This window comes from Zosterops lateralis, assembly GCF_965231275.1.
Source record: "Zosterops lateralis genome assembly, chromosome: 1".
Taxonomy (NCBI): Eukaryota; Metazoa; Chordata; class Aves; order Passeriformes; family Zosteropidae; genus Zosterops; species Zosterops lateralis.
Genome location: NC_139762.1, coordinates 113,450,060 through 113,465,120, shown reverse-complemented (window position 1 = coordinate 113,465,120; position 15,061 = coordinate 113,450,060). Strand labels below are relative to the sequence as shown.

At 36.0% G+C, this 15,061-nt stretch overlaps 1 protein-coding gene across 1 annotated transcript in view; it reads right to left on the bottom strand.

Annotated features, from left to right (window-relative positions):
• Positions 1-15,061, bottom strand: part of RP1 (RP1 axonemal microtubule associated) — a gene marked incomplete at both ends in the record, with an annotated part of 171,442 nt that overhangs the window by 45,595 nt on the left and 110,786 nt on the right. Inside the window, 6 exons of the mRNA XM_083858160.1 lie at positions 1,638-1,770; positions 5,388-5,474; positions 6,019-6,200; positions 6,692-6,823; positions 8,374-8,452; positions 11,180-11,331. Of these exons, the coding sequence (XP_083714286.1) occupies positions 1,638-1,770; positions 5,388-5,474; positions 6,019-6,200; positions 6,692-6,823; positions 8,374-8,452; positions 11,180-11,331 (765 nt within the window). The remainder of the gene's footprint in view (positions 1-1,637; positions 1,771-5,387; positions 5,475-6,018; positions 6,201-6,691; positions 6,824-8,373; positions 8,453-11,179; positions 11,332-15,061) is intronic.

Genomic DNA, 15,061 nt, shown 5'->3' with positions numbered 1-15,061 from the left:
TGTGACTTTGCACCTCCCTTTTTTAATCTGTGATTTAGTCCCTCATTAAGTGTAAATCAGTCATTTTCTGAAAACTGCCATTAAAATATACTAGCTGGGCTTTGTGCATTTTTCAGACTTTCAAATTGGTACTTAGTCTAGTGAAAACAATGCATGTCAGTTGTTTTAAAACAGAAGAAAATGCTTTAACTAGATACACATATGCACCACTTACAGATGGCCAAGGTCTCAGGCCCAGCCAGCACGGGTTTAGGAGAGGTAGGTTATGTTTGACCAACCTGGTCTCCTTTTATGACCAGGTAACCTGCCTGGTGGATGCAGGAAAGGCTGTAGAAGTTGTCAATTTGGACTTCAACAAGGTCTTTGACACTGTCTCCCACAGCACACTCCTGGGAAAGCTGGCAGCCCGGGGCTTGGACAGGAGCACTCTTTGCTGGGTTAAGAACTGGCTGCATGGCCAGGTCCAGAGAGTGGTGGGGAATGGTGCTGTATCCAGCTGGGGACAGTCACCAGTGGTGTCCTTCAGGAGTCTGTGCTGGGGCCAGTTCTGTTCAATATTTTTATTTATGACATGGATGAGGGTATCGAATCTTTCATTAGTAAATTTGCAGATAACACAAAGCTGGGAGCATGTGTCAGTCTGTTGGAAGGTGGGAGGGCTCTGAAGAGAGACCTGGAATAATTGGATGGATAGGTGGCATGCAGTAGGATGAAGTTTAACAAGTCTAAATACTGAGTCCTGCACTTTGGCCACAATACCCCCCTGCAGTGTTATAGGCTGGGGCTGGTGTGGCCAGACAGTGCCCAGGCAGAAAGGGACCTGGGGGTTTTGGTGACAGCAGCTGAACAGGAGCCAGCAGTGTGCCCTGGTGGCCAAGAGGGTCAATGGTATCCTGGCCTGGATCAGGAATGGTGTGGCCAGCAGGAGCAGGGAGGTCATTCTTCCCCTGTCCTGGGCACTGGTGAGGGCACACCTGAGATGCTGGGTCCAGTTCTGGGCCCTCAGTTTAGGGAGGACATTGAGACACTTGAGCACGTCCAGAGGAGGCAACAAGGCTGGTGAGGGGCTTGGGACACAAACCCTGTGAGGAATGACTGGGGGAGCTGGGGTTGTTTAGCCCGGAAAAAATGAGACTCAGAGGTGACCTTATCACTCTCTACAACTCCCTGAAAGGTGGCTGCAGTCAGGTGAGGATTGGTCTCTTTCTCCAGGCAGCAACTGACAGAATGAGAGGACACAGACTTAAGCTGCACCAAGGGAAATATAGGTTGGATTTTAGGAGAAAGATTTTTTACTGAAAGAGTGATAAAGTACTAGAATTTTCTGCCTACCAGGGAGGTGGTGGAGTCACCATCCCTGGATGTGTTTAAAAAAGGATTGGATGTGGCATTCATGCCATGGATTAGTTGAGGTTAGGGTTGGGTTGGACTTGATGATCTTGAAGGTCTCTTCCAACCAAGTGAATCTGTTATTCTGTGATTCCCAGTTTATTGAATGAATAGTTAAAAGTAATTTGAGTGGGGTTTTAGTATAAATAAAATAGTTTTTGATCTTGTACCTAGATATAAGGCAGTTTACAATTCTCTGTGTGTGCATGTATTTGCTCATATATTTCTTTTTCATTTCAGCAGCATACCCCTGAGTGGTGGCTGGTCTGGCCTGACTGCAGCAAGCTCTGTCACAGTCTCAAATCCATCTTCTCCAAACAGACATGGGGCTTCAGTGTGAAAGCTCAACTCTTGTTTAGTGTCCAGATCCTTTAGCTGAAGCTGCAGGCAGAATCAGAGAAAGAAGTTAATTTATTTGAATTATTTAATTTCCTATTTCAATTCCAATAGAAACTGACATTTCTTCCGTTTACTAACTCCTGCACACACTTTATAACAGCTACCTGATTCTGCATAACAGTTACAGCAGCTTTTTCAAGCTGCTAATTCTGCAGCCTGATGTTTATAGGTGTATTCTTCATTGCATATCAACACAAGCATAGGACCCATTTGTAAAGAACCAATGAGAGATACAGCTTAAATTGACCTGTATATGCTTGCAATTTCAGAATGTCAAATGGATGAATACAGTTTCATCAATCTTAATAGCATATGCCCATTTTGCAAAAACATTTGCTTTGCTACTTTTTATTTTGTTTTAAATGAGTCTTGCTATATCTCAGATAGGATTTTCAAAGTTGTCAGAAATTAGGTGTCCAGTGGCTTTCAGGGCTGCCTCTGGAAATAAGTTATTTGAAGAATGAATTTCAATAGAATGGGCAAGCTTAGGTCCAATTTCATTTTGCTTTGCTTTAAATATTTATTGGAGAGTGAAGAAATTAGGTTCCAAGTTCAAGAGGACGTAGTTCTAAGTGGACTTAGAATCTCCAAACCAGCTGAGGAAGCAGAGCCTTAGGAGCTCACATATCCCAGCTGAGAGGGTCAAGCTGGAAATCAGATTCACAGGAGGTCAATTCAGATCATGTTCTCTGTCCCAGGTCAGGTTATAAAATACAGAGTGAAAATATATCAAGTATATGCAGAAACATTTCTGATAACTATTTCATGCAGTATTGAGCTTCATAAATAGCTAATGACTGCAAGTTTGCAGAAACGGCTTCTTCAGTCTTCAGAACATTTTTGTATAGAAATAGCATATTCAAGACATTTAAAACAAACGGAAACATAAAGAAACAAATAGTTAATTTCATCCGGACGATAAGTAATTGAAATTCTTAGGTAGGGATTCTCAAAATTATTTGGGAATAATTTCACTTCTTTCCAGTACTGACAGAAGCTGCAACAGCAAAACTTTGTGATCATCGTACAGAATACATGTACAAGTGTTTGGAAATCCTGAGTACAGGTTTCCTCACATGGATTTCAACTGCAAGCTTTGAGATATATAAATATTTATATAATTGAATGAGATGAATTATATTATTGGGAATTTGACAGTTCCACTCTTAAAAATTTTGTCAGAATGTCTTGCCCTTGAGTTCTTAGAAATGCAATGACTTAACATTTTCCAATATTGCTTATTCATTCTGCCCAGTGCTTTACAAGATCAGTCACAGGACTTCCAGATGAAAGTAAACAATACCCCATGACCATTTCCAGACTTAAACCATTAAGTACTTGAATAAAAGACAGTTTTATTTAGATAGTATTAAATTCCACTAAAACTGAAGCTCATTGTTTACCTAATTTTTGCACTTGCAATGACAATTTTTTTATATTAAATGTATAATTTTTTCTTATATAAAAATATTTCCCCCTAACTTCTATCAATATGTGCAACTCTAATTAAATATCAATACATATCACAAACTCCTATCTGTCTTAAAATTGCACTAAGGTTTACCTACATATACAGGCAGACAGCCTGCAGAAACTGGACTCATATAAATGAGATGTGCAAATTTATGCAGAATTTGGCCTTAAAAATAAAACATACCTGACAAATTCTTGCTAGTTCTAAGATTACATCTATATGTGAACTTCATCTTCAAATCATATAGTGTTTCTATATTATAAACAAACTAAAAAAATGGGTTTGTATTGTATTTTAGAAAAGGCCAGAATCTCTTTTTGAGCAAGAAATAACTACTCATTCTAGAGTTCATAAATCTTCAGAAGTTACAGAAAATGCATAAATTTTAGCTAAGGTTATATAATTCACTACAGAATTTTGCAGAAAACTGTAGGAGATAACAGGAAAAACTGATACTTTGAAGAACCCTGTAAATATCAAAATAGAGAAGACAGAGAGTAGCAAAATGAATGTAGGGATTTTATCTCCTTTTTGCTGTTTCGTCTGTGTTTATGAGAAATTTCTGGAACTTTGAATAATAATTCTTTCGCTTAAAAAAAAATCAAAGAGGGAAAATTCATTTCGTTGGGGCGGGGTTTCACCACTGGTTCATAGTAGGCTTACACATCCTGACTGCTGCCTGTAATTTTTCTGTTTCTATACAACATCTCTATTTTTTACTGCACTGTTAGAATCCTACTACAGTGAGACTAAATTGTTACATTTTAGATTGCCCTTCCATAAATAACAAATTTATAAACAGACTAATAAATTAGTATTAGATATTATAAGCATATTAATGAAAAAAGCAAAAGATGTTATTGTGGCTTATGCTGTGGGTTGCATGTGCATACAAGAAACTACTTAGGTCTGTAGCAACCTACTGATTTCTTGTAGATTGCAAAAATTTATAGCTACTAATAAACCAATAATCAAATGAATTGTGAAGTATTTGAAAGTACAGAGGAAAATCACTTAGCCAGTCTGCATAGGGTTGTTTTGGAAAAGAAAGCAGAAAGCAAACTATTACATTTATTAATTTTCTGCCATGTTTTGAGCCACCAGATCTGGAGGCTGAAGTCTTATGTTACATAATGGATATATTAAACGCAGTGTCAAAATTTTTTTGGAATGCATTATCAAATGGCCTGGAGATGCATATTTAAAATTAGAAATTAGCTTTGTTCACCAATTCTTTCCATTCTTATAGCCTAAACTAAGACTACAAAATTAGCTGACACAGAACACGTCTGGAGAGAAAACACAAGATAAACTCCTCCTCTATCCCCAAGGGAGCTCATAAATTCAGACTCAATGTTCCTATGAGTGCCACAAGCCCATTCACATTTTAGTTTGGAATGCAGCTGTCTCTAGCATTTCCCAACAGAAAGGTTTCTGGAGTCTTTATGCATTTAAGTAATCACCTTGATCTTTCAAATCCATAGCAGGGTTAAGGGACTCTGTGGCTCAGTTCAGGAAAGCATTCTTCTATTGACTTTGGACTAATTAAATGCTATGTTCACAATGGAGTTTTATGCCCTTGCCTATAGGCAGAGCTCATTGGTACAGTTTTTCCTTTAATTTACCTTCAAGTTTAAGTATACTTTTAAATTCTAATTCTATTTTAAGATTGACAGGTGTTGCTTGACTAAGTCCTTTCTCCATTCCTTTTAATGAGAATTCTTAAAGACATATCAAACTACAATCAGAAGTTTAAGGCCCACTGATGGCCATATTGCAAAGAATAGATACTGATTATCTTAATTGGCTTCTGCAGGTAGGTTGGTCTGAGTCTGGAGACTATCAGCATTTCCATGCAGGAATTAGCCTTTCCTAGCATCATCAGGTAACATTGCCTTCCATGTCACAATGAACTGTGCAGAACAGGTCTGCACACCAGTGAAGAGCTATAACAATATGCTCTTCAGCAGGTGCAAACAAGGTTGAGCTACCCACAAAGAGATCTGCAAGCTGTAGGCAGTCATCTGTAGACACCAGGTAACTGAGACCGTCTGTGTCTCAACAAAAGTTATTTACTGCTGTGTTGAAAAATATTGCAAGTTTATATGTGTTATATTTGGAATACCTTGTGAAGTTTAATTCCTCTTCTCAAGGATGGACCACATAACACAAAGGAGACTTTTGTTATATCTCCAATATCACCAATGGTCAACTGTTAGGAAAAAAATGGTAGTAATTAACTATATGTTGCATGCAACAATTTGCATGGCATACTTTAAACCAAATAAAAAGATAAATACAACAGGTGAAAATATTAGTCAATGAGGTTAATGTTAGGGTGAGAAAATCCTATTAAGAGTGCAAGTTAATTTGGGCTCACATATATTATGTCTATTTTATAAATTATGTCAATTTTTTACTGGGGGAATTGGTCACAGAGCATAGGCAAACACAACAAAAGGAAGGAAATGTATAACTGAATTCTGTATTTTCAAGGACAGTCCTTTTCTCCTCACTTAATTCAAAGTTAATGAGGTTTTTCACATCAAATTTGGCATTTCCCCAAGAGAATTTTCCTAAGTGATATGTTTTGGCCCACAAGTGAGAAGTTCTCCTAGCTGTGTTTATTTAAGAGGTGTAAACATTAACTCTGACAAACAAACAATCAGTCCACAAAATGTCATACATATTAGCTACAATTCTTATTTTACTGAAATTATTTGGTAAGACTTGTATGAAATAGAAAAGAAACCAACCAAAAAGGGAGTATCACTTAGATTTTGAACTTTCTGTGGAGGAGATTTCCCTTTTCTTCCAAATGCAATAACTTGAATGTTAGGAATGTCTTCTGGTACTTGTGAGCAGTGCACCCATGTTTGCCATCGTCCTCTACTTTTCATATCTAAATTTTTCATGGGAAGAGGTGTCACAGATGTTTCTGCAGTAAAAGCAAATCTATATTTAGTGCTCATATCTCTTATAAGGCAGTATAAACCAAAAGATTATATTGCCTGCTAGTGCTGGATGCAGCGCAGGAAATTCAGGCAACGAAGCTGCAAACCCCTCATTACTCATATTAGTCTCATGGAGGGGTAGAAAACCAGGCCAGTGGCTTCATGGATCCATGTCACACTCATGCAGAGGCCATCCCTCTTTTTTTTTTTTTAATTATTATTCCAAGGACAGAAAATGTCCTGCCAGAGGAGAATCTTTCAATACTGCCATTTCAAATTTCTCCATCCCAGGCACAATTTCTTCTCCTTTGTTTACGGAAGGCATGATTTACCTTGGTTCAGGCCCATGCCTCTCACCATGGGGGTACCATTGCTAAGTTCTTCCTACTGTGTGAAGTAACCTTATAGCAGTTGTGGTCTGCTCTGCCACACAGGAGTGATTCATGGGAACAAAGGACACTTCTGCTTGTTTTACCTTTGAGCGGAATTGCGACTTCTTCAAAATCTTCCTTGTAGCGTTTATTGATCCAGCCATTATGAAAAAAAACATGTGCAGAAAAAGGGTAGAAGACTTCCTTTATAACAATTTTTTCCAAAAACCACCCATCTGATTGAAAATAAACAGGAAATTATTAATTTATAACTTTTAAGCCACAAAATGTTTTGTGTATGCAGTCATAAGTTTCTACCTTCATCAAATCAATAAAAGGTTTTCTTTTGACAGACTTCTTCAGGAAATAAAACCTCTGAAAATATATTGGCTATGTGTATGTGTTCCTGTCTGTTCCACTACACTCCAAAATAGTCAATGTTTTTACAGATCTTGTGAAATTAAATGTAGGGATAGATTTGCTGTAATGCTGTAATGTATTACATCTCAAAGTATGCAAAGATTTCTGTATGCAATCTCTAGACACAAGAAACCCCAATAGGAAATTATATTATCAATTTCCTAATGGAAAAAGAATCAGGATTTCTATGACATTAGCCATCAGAACATCCACTCAACACACAGTATTCTTTCTGGTGAGGTTCCATGCTATATAATAAGGAACAATCTTCAGCTACTTTTATCTCTAAATCATGAGACCATGATTATTTGGAAACAAAGCATTTGTAGATACAGATCTCCGAGTCTTGGTAAACCTGGTCACACTCCCAGTCTTGCTGAAATGAATGAAAGTTTGATTGTTCATTTTAATGTTATCATCTAGGAACTATTTTCCCAGCCTGTTTTTCTGAGTTTAACCTACAGAGTCATTTTGTAATCTTGGGGTTTTTTTTGAAAAGAAGAACAAGAGACTCAGGTTATCATACTCTGGAACAATCATTTCTATTATCAACATTTTCTGCAGGAATAAAATACCTGTAGAATCTCTGTTCTGCTGCCTTTAAAAAACAATGGACAAAAAATTGCAGCCAAAGGATTGAATAAAATACCAATTTGTGTTGCTCTTTGCTGTTGCTATTTATTTTCAAGAAATAAGCAATTTTTTTAGCTACAATAGCTGCTTTGGAGTCAGAAGTAGGATGAGCAAAAATGCTGCAGGAATACAGTCTTTTCATCTGCCAGTCAACCTCACATATGCAGGATGCCTTAAAAAAATATTTTGCATGCATTAGAAGGAAAGAACCTGTGAGGCCAGAACAGCTTTTCTTCTGTGTTCCACTTCTTAATCTAATGAACCACTTTTATGTTCTTATCTTTACCTAGAAGCATATAGCTCTGAAAATAAATTCTTTTTTTGACTTATCCATCATCTAAAAATGTACAGGAAGGCAAAACTTACAAAAGTTTCAAAAACATCATGTCATACTGCTTCCTAAAAAACAAAACCTTTGTTGACTGTGCTTATAAAAAGATAGAAATTTCAATGAAGAAAAGTTTAATATATAACTTTACCATTTTACATTGTCACAACATTTCCTTGGAATCCCTTGCACATTTTAGTAAAACCAAGCTGGATCTGGATACTTGACATGTATAATCCAAAAGAAATAATGAACAGCTGAAAATGGAAAGCAATTTCATAATTTCTAGAACTCTTTAAAAAACAGGTTTGTGTTAAATTTCAGACATTTCTGGAGTACTAGGATCATCCAAATCTAATAATCTACATCGTTATTACCTTACACTAACTGAAAAAAACTACCAACCTTTTCTTAGACTTTTAAATCCAACATGAACTTGATTCAACTTGCCAAGGTATACAGATTTGATTTTGAAAATATCCACCTGAAATATGAAAATAATAAAAATTATATTTTAGTTAAACTTAATAAGGCTCTCTGGTTTTGAGTATTTATCTGTTTAGCCTTGCATGTCTGGTTATTGTTTTGTACCTTGATGGAAGCAAATTTATCTCATCTATGCCATTTCATTGCTTTGATTTCATGATTAAATTAAACCCATCTTTTCTTATCCAGTTGATGCTATGAATTTCAGAATGCCTCTGTATTTAGTAGGAAGTAATTTTGGAAACATCAGATACACACACTAGAAATAAAGTTCTCATTTCTCATACCTTCATGGACTGAAATAAACAAATCAGATCAATTCATAGTGTTTTGAAAGTTACTTTGGTCCAGAACCTTACTGGCAATGAAACTGATAAGTACTAGATGTCTAATAATTTTGAAAATCTAGAGCAATTTCATTTTTCACTAAAATTCACTATTAATTTAGTGGGAATTAGGGATGCTAATGGGAATTAAGTGAATGATATCTGTGAAGATTTCAACTACTGTGCTTTTGGGATAAGGATGCCTCCTTGAAATCATCTCTATAATAGAGCAAATTTTCTACATTTGAATGATCAATAGATCTCATGGAGTCTTTCCTTTTTTCCATTCCATAAATCTTTACAGTTTATTCACCTTCTTGCCTATATTATGCTCATCTTCTTCTTTGAGCAGTCTTCTTTATAATCTCTGAGAAAGCTCATGTAAGTATGTGCACTGACACTGGGAACACATATTGCTTAAAATTCTTTTATTTTTTCACTGGGCCTGAAGAAATGAGGTTTGGAAAGGTATTTATGAATGGAATCATCTAATCTTTTGAGAAACCAGTTTCAAAATTAAACCTCTACAGCTAAGACTTTTATTTCATGTGAATTCATGAGTTATTCTGTTGAACACAGAAGCAGTTGTCTTGGGAAGTAGGGTTGAAAATGCAAACTTGAATATAACTCTTGAGGACTAGTTTGTGGGTTTGAAAAAAAAATAATAAAACCCTTGCATTGTTCCCATAGCCCCAGAGTTCCAGAATTTCAATATCTGTGAGAACAATATTGATCAAAAGAATCATCTAGAAAAAAAGAGCAATGACTAAGAACAGAGCATTCATTATTTGAGGGTAAATTGGAGTAAAGAGAACTGCAACAGAGTGAATATCCAAAGAGTTGTTACTTGAAATCTGTTCTACAAGAAGAAGATTAGGGTCTTATAGCCCAGGATATAGAAAAGCCCTTTAAAATTTCAGAGGAAGGATTTAGCAAGCTTGAACAAGCCTGTTCAAAACCTGACACAGAATCTGGATTAAACAGAAAAAATCCTTGTGAATTTGGAGATGAGTAGTACTTCCACAGGAGTGAGTAGTCACAGAAGTCAAGTGCTATTGTTCAGGTTTTTCTCTGCGAGTTTTATTCTTGGCAAAAATGAACACATCCTTATAAAATAATGAATTTTTTAAAGGACAAGACAGTTTGGGTTTTTGAAAGCAACAGGAATCTGTCCCTCTTCCGGCCTGTACTGATACCTTATCCATTGTAGCAGGCAGTCTTGCTGCTCAGATTTCTCTAAGACACTCTCCTAAAGACATACTACACAGGACTGTTATCTATTATCATCAAAAAAAGACTATTCTATACAACTTCCTACGTTACTCCTTCAAACAAGATGAGCTGTTTTATCCTGTCTTTATTTTCAGATTTAACTTGTGAACTCTGAGCTACCAGTGTGATCAGTTCTTGACAAGCATGACATTGGGCGTGCATATTCTCTTCCACAATGGAGAGAGGAAATGCAGAGGACATAATGACTAAGATATGGGTTTCTTTTCATACAAAAACCTTGTATCTTCTAGAATCTTTAAAAATACTAAGAAAAGCAGATAAAATAAACACAGGTATGTGTAAAGAATAAATGAAGCATATATCAAGCACACTTCTGTAAATTTCTGCACCAGAGAAGAAACTATTCTAGGCTGGCTGGTAACAGTGAAATACTCTCTCTCACCTTCCCCAGAAGAAAATTTCTAGGTATTTCACAATTATTTCATTAATTCCTTAAAACAAAAAAATATTCCAAGCTGATATTCTAAACACTAGAGTCTAATAAAGTATCAGCTAGACATGTTATTCTGATTTGAAAGAGATACTTCCTTTTGATCTGAATTCTATTTTAGTTACTTTGTTCTTATGCCAATAACTATTCAAGGAATTACTCTTCTAGGAAAAGCCATTTAATTTCAAAAAAGCAACAATATGCTTACCAAAGAGCAAGAAGTGGGTGGAAAAATGTTAAATGTAAAAAAATAAGAGTCTTCTTGGAATTCTTGGAACAATGACAGTGGTCAGGAAAGTTAACAAGTAAAGTTCATAGAATACTCTAGGTGGAATGGATAATGAAAATTATCTTACAGAAATGCTATCAGTTCTAACAATCAGGCATATTTTAATAAAGCAGTGATCCCTCCCCAGCCTTAAAAATCTGCAATATTAAAACAGAACTCTTAGAGATGGTTTAGTCCAACTCAAAATTACTTTAACACCTTAACTGTTTTACTGTAGCACAGCAGTGATAATGCCTAAAACCAATATGTTAGCAATGGAGACAATCACTATATGGAATATAAAACATCAATACTTTTGATACTCTATCCATGAAAGGTTTTCTGAAAATATAAGTTCTAAGAAAAAGACACTCACAGATTCAGTTACATTTTCCCTTATTATTTTACCTGCCCTCTAGCAAAAGTGATCAGACTGTTTCTTGAGTTAAGCCATCGCTTCCCTGAGTCACTTTTTTCTCCTTGTATATGAAGATAAACTTCTCCAGTGGCATCTGCCTTCTTCAGGTCTCCCGTGTGCAAATGGATTTCATATTCCACAACTTCAGAAAAAATAGACAAAAAGCCCCAAAAAGTCAGCAGGAGAAAACACTTGTCCTCTTGCCTGACACCTGCATTATATACCCATTCTTGGTAGAAACCATTGAGGATCTCAGCCCAATCCCACACTGTACCAGCAAACAAGGTCTCTTTTCAGGCATAACCAAAACACATTCCTGCTGCACAACAGGATGGTAATCTAAAGAATATACACTTGCTCTGCCCTGACACCATTCCCAGAAAATAAGTGCTACAGGTTGCTGTTTGGGGGGCAGGATCTCCTGTGTACTGTCTCCTTCCGTGTAAGCTAGGAAATTCCTTTTTAAGGAAAAAGCCATACTTGCATCCTCTTCAGAAGACTTTCTTTCTAAGATTATTTACTGATATTTCTTTGGTTTTTCCTTCCCTCTATTTTTATTTATGACTAGTTAGGCCATAATACTATCACAATATTCTGAAGTTAAAATATGTAATATGAAAAATAATGAATTAAAATTCTTTCAACATCAGCTTTAACACATAAATAGAAAAGCCTCCTGACATTTTGTATCATTCTCCAAAGAACCTTCCATTAATGACATAATAGCCCAAAAATTCAGGTCAGATAAGTGAATTTTGAGTTTAAGGGAGAGCATTCCTGAGTTTCTCAGCTGTGGTCATAGTACAGAGATTAGAAAAGACAGCTATGTCCCCTATATGAAGCTTCTGTTTCCTTGCCTTTTTTTTGTCACAATACATAGGGAAGTGATGCAGATAAGACCAGACCGAATTCATGCCAAACAAACCTCATGGAAATCTCCTAGGTTCACATTTTAAATGACCTATTTCAGCCCCTGAGATTATCATGGAAACAAAGAAACACTTAAACAGAAGCAGGTTGCAATCTCAATATTCACTGTTATTTGCATCACTTTAACAACAAGGATCCCAGGACAAAATAAGAAGGGTTTTGGGGGGATCAATTTTTATTTTCCATCTGGTGTTGTGTGCTCTAATTCAGATTATAGTAATAAGTATCATTTGCATAGTGTGTTCATTTGGGCTCATCTGTGTAAGAGCTTGTACTGTCAATTTAGGAATCTAACTTTGGTGGCTATATTAGGACTGAGATCCTTATGTAGTCAGCAGGGGAAGGCAGGTGCTGTAGAAAACACCTCTGATGGGTTCCCACACATTCTAGAGACAAACACTAAAACCCACGAGTCTAAACTTAGATGTTCTAAATGTTCCTCTGCTTCCAACCACAGGCATCATTTCTTCAGCCTAAGAATAAAAGCTATGCTCTTGTAGCAGCGCATGTTTGTAAAGCATGGCTGTCTAATATTTTTAATAAGAACAACATTTTTCTCCACTGTAAAATACATAGTCACATTTGGGATGCAGGTAATGAGCAATGCACATGTACCAAGAATGTATTTGAAAATATTTGCATTATATCTTGAACTTTTTTTATCACAAACGCAGCCTTAAAATCCAGCATTTTACAAGTCCTGAGCTGGTTTTGACCATCAAATGTTTTCAGCCCTTAGTCCCACAATCCTCATCACTGTAGCAGTAAAACATAGACGACATCTAGACTATGTGACATTTACGTGTTGGGGAAAGTCTTTCAGCCTCACTCTGTCTCTTGTCCCTCCCTGGAACTTGGCTGGCTCTACAACATCTGCTTTCCCAGGCTAGTCATGTGTGCAAAGAAAGGAAGGGAGTGGTGCTTTAGACAGTCATGAAACTGAGGAGAAACAAAGCACTTTCAGTTTCACAGCTAACAGTACAAGCTAGAGAGCATGGAAACACACATTATTTAAGTCTGAAACATATATTTCAGTCTAATGTACATCATAGGATATATTAATATCTAAGTATGCATCCTGGAAACATCTGATATTCTCAGTATATTTTTCTTCTTCAATCAGTTTTTTTCCAAGATAGGAATGGTCTATTTAGGCAAACTGTACATTCTTTAAAAAGATTATAATTATGAGAAAATTCTAGTAAGTTTAAGAATAATTCAATGAACCCAGAAGCTAAAGCTGTCATTTAGTTTCATGCGTAGGTGATAGGAAAACAGAGAGGGGGAAAAAAGTGTTGTGAGGATATTTATTTTAAGCTTTCCTTACAGCTCTTTTCACAAGTTGGTGCTATTCATGTTGAGTGTTATAATGAAAAGGTCTGAATTCAAATATTGTGACATCTTATATAGCTATTTCTTTCTATTTCTATAAAGAAAAAGGTCCCATAACAGGATAAATGGTTTTAAAGAGTGGGTTTGTATAGACCGTAAAATTAATATTTAAAAGGATACATTACATAATTAGAGCTGTATAAGTCTGGTACTAAAAGTGTGCTCATTTCAATAAACTCCTGAAATGTATTTATTCTCTTTATCTTTTACTTCATGAGGCTGATGTCTGAGAAAATCTGTTTGATTAAAAGTAACTTTATTTCACTGCAGCACTATTTGCTTCAGGGACTCCACCTGGGACTATTTTCTTTAAAAAAAAAAAATTAAACAAAGGGCTAGGAAAGTTCTTATAATTGATGGTATCATTTGTGTTTGATGATAAGAAGTAAACCAAGAGTTTTCCCAGCCTGGGGCCCTCGCATGTCTCATTCCTTTCTTCAAGGGAGTTAAACATGCACTGCCAGGTAAAAGACAACAGAGCTGCATTAAAGTCAGTGCAGTTACACAGACTTGATCTTTCTGGGGTTCCAGATGGTTGAAAATACACAAGCTGTCCAGGTGATACTTTAGTTAGCATTTAACCAATGGCATTTTGCTTTCAGGGGAATTAGGCTATGAAGTTTCTGTGTTGTTCATTCAGAGTGCTGCCTTGTCTGTGTAACTGGGCCATGAGAGCAGATTTGTTGAAGTCAAAAGACTACTTGTAGGAATAAGATCAAAATATTTTCGTCCATGTGTCTGACCACCGCTGTGGGGGTAAATCAGAAATCACAGTGCTCACATTGTTACTGCTTCTGCCCATTAGTATTTGAATCATTAATATACAGTATTCACGAGCTTAGCTTAGAAACGTATATAGTGTTTCTGCTGAGTTGGTATTTTCAGCTGAATGTGCTGGATCTATTGATGCATAATTTAAAGCTCAATGTCATCATAGCAAATACTTCCTATTAATTTTCCACTATTTAAGTGAAATAAAAGTATAAGAAGTAGTCCCTATGAAAGGAATCATAACAGAAGGGGGATGCTGGGAAATGGGGTAAAAGTTTTTAGGCTGAGTTTGGGACTGTTATGATTATGTTCTATATGAACAGCATAATCCAACAACAAAAATCTACTAAGACAAGGTATTCTGTTCAAGCTTGTCATTTTTTGTCTCTTCCCAATCCTATTTATAAAAATTCTTTTTCAGATGTAAGCCAACACGTTGCAAAACTGAAAATGATCACCTAATTCTAATTGAAAAAAAACAAAAAAACCAACAAAAAAACCCCAAAAAAACCCAAAACAAAACAAAACAAAACAAAACAAAAAAACCCACCACACAAAATAACAAACCCCACAAATCAAAAAAAAACCCCAAACAAACACATAAATTAAAGGTAGGAGAGTAAATACATATTATTATTTATTGATTATTTATTTGTTATTAATTTTTTCTGTATGTGTCTATGAATAAAATCAGAATATAACAAACAAGAAATTTTAGACTGAAGTAGTATTGGGATCACAAAGAATAAAAGTGATCTTAACACTTCCAGTTGTAAATC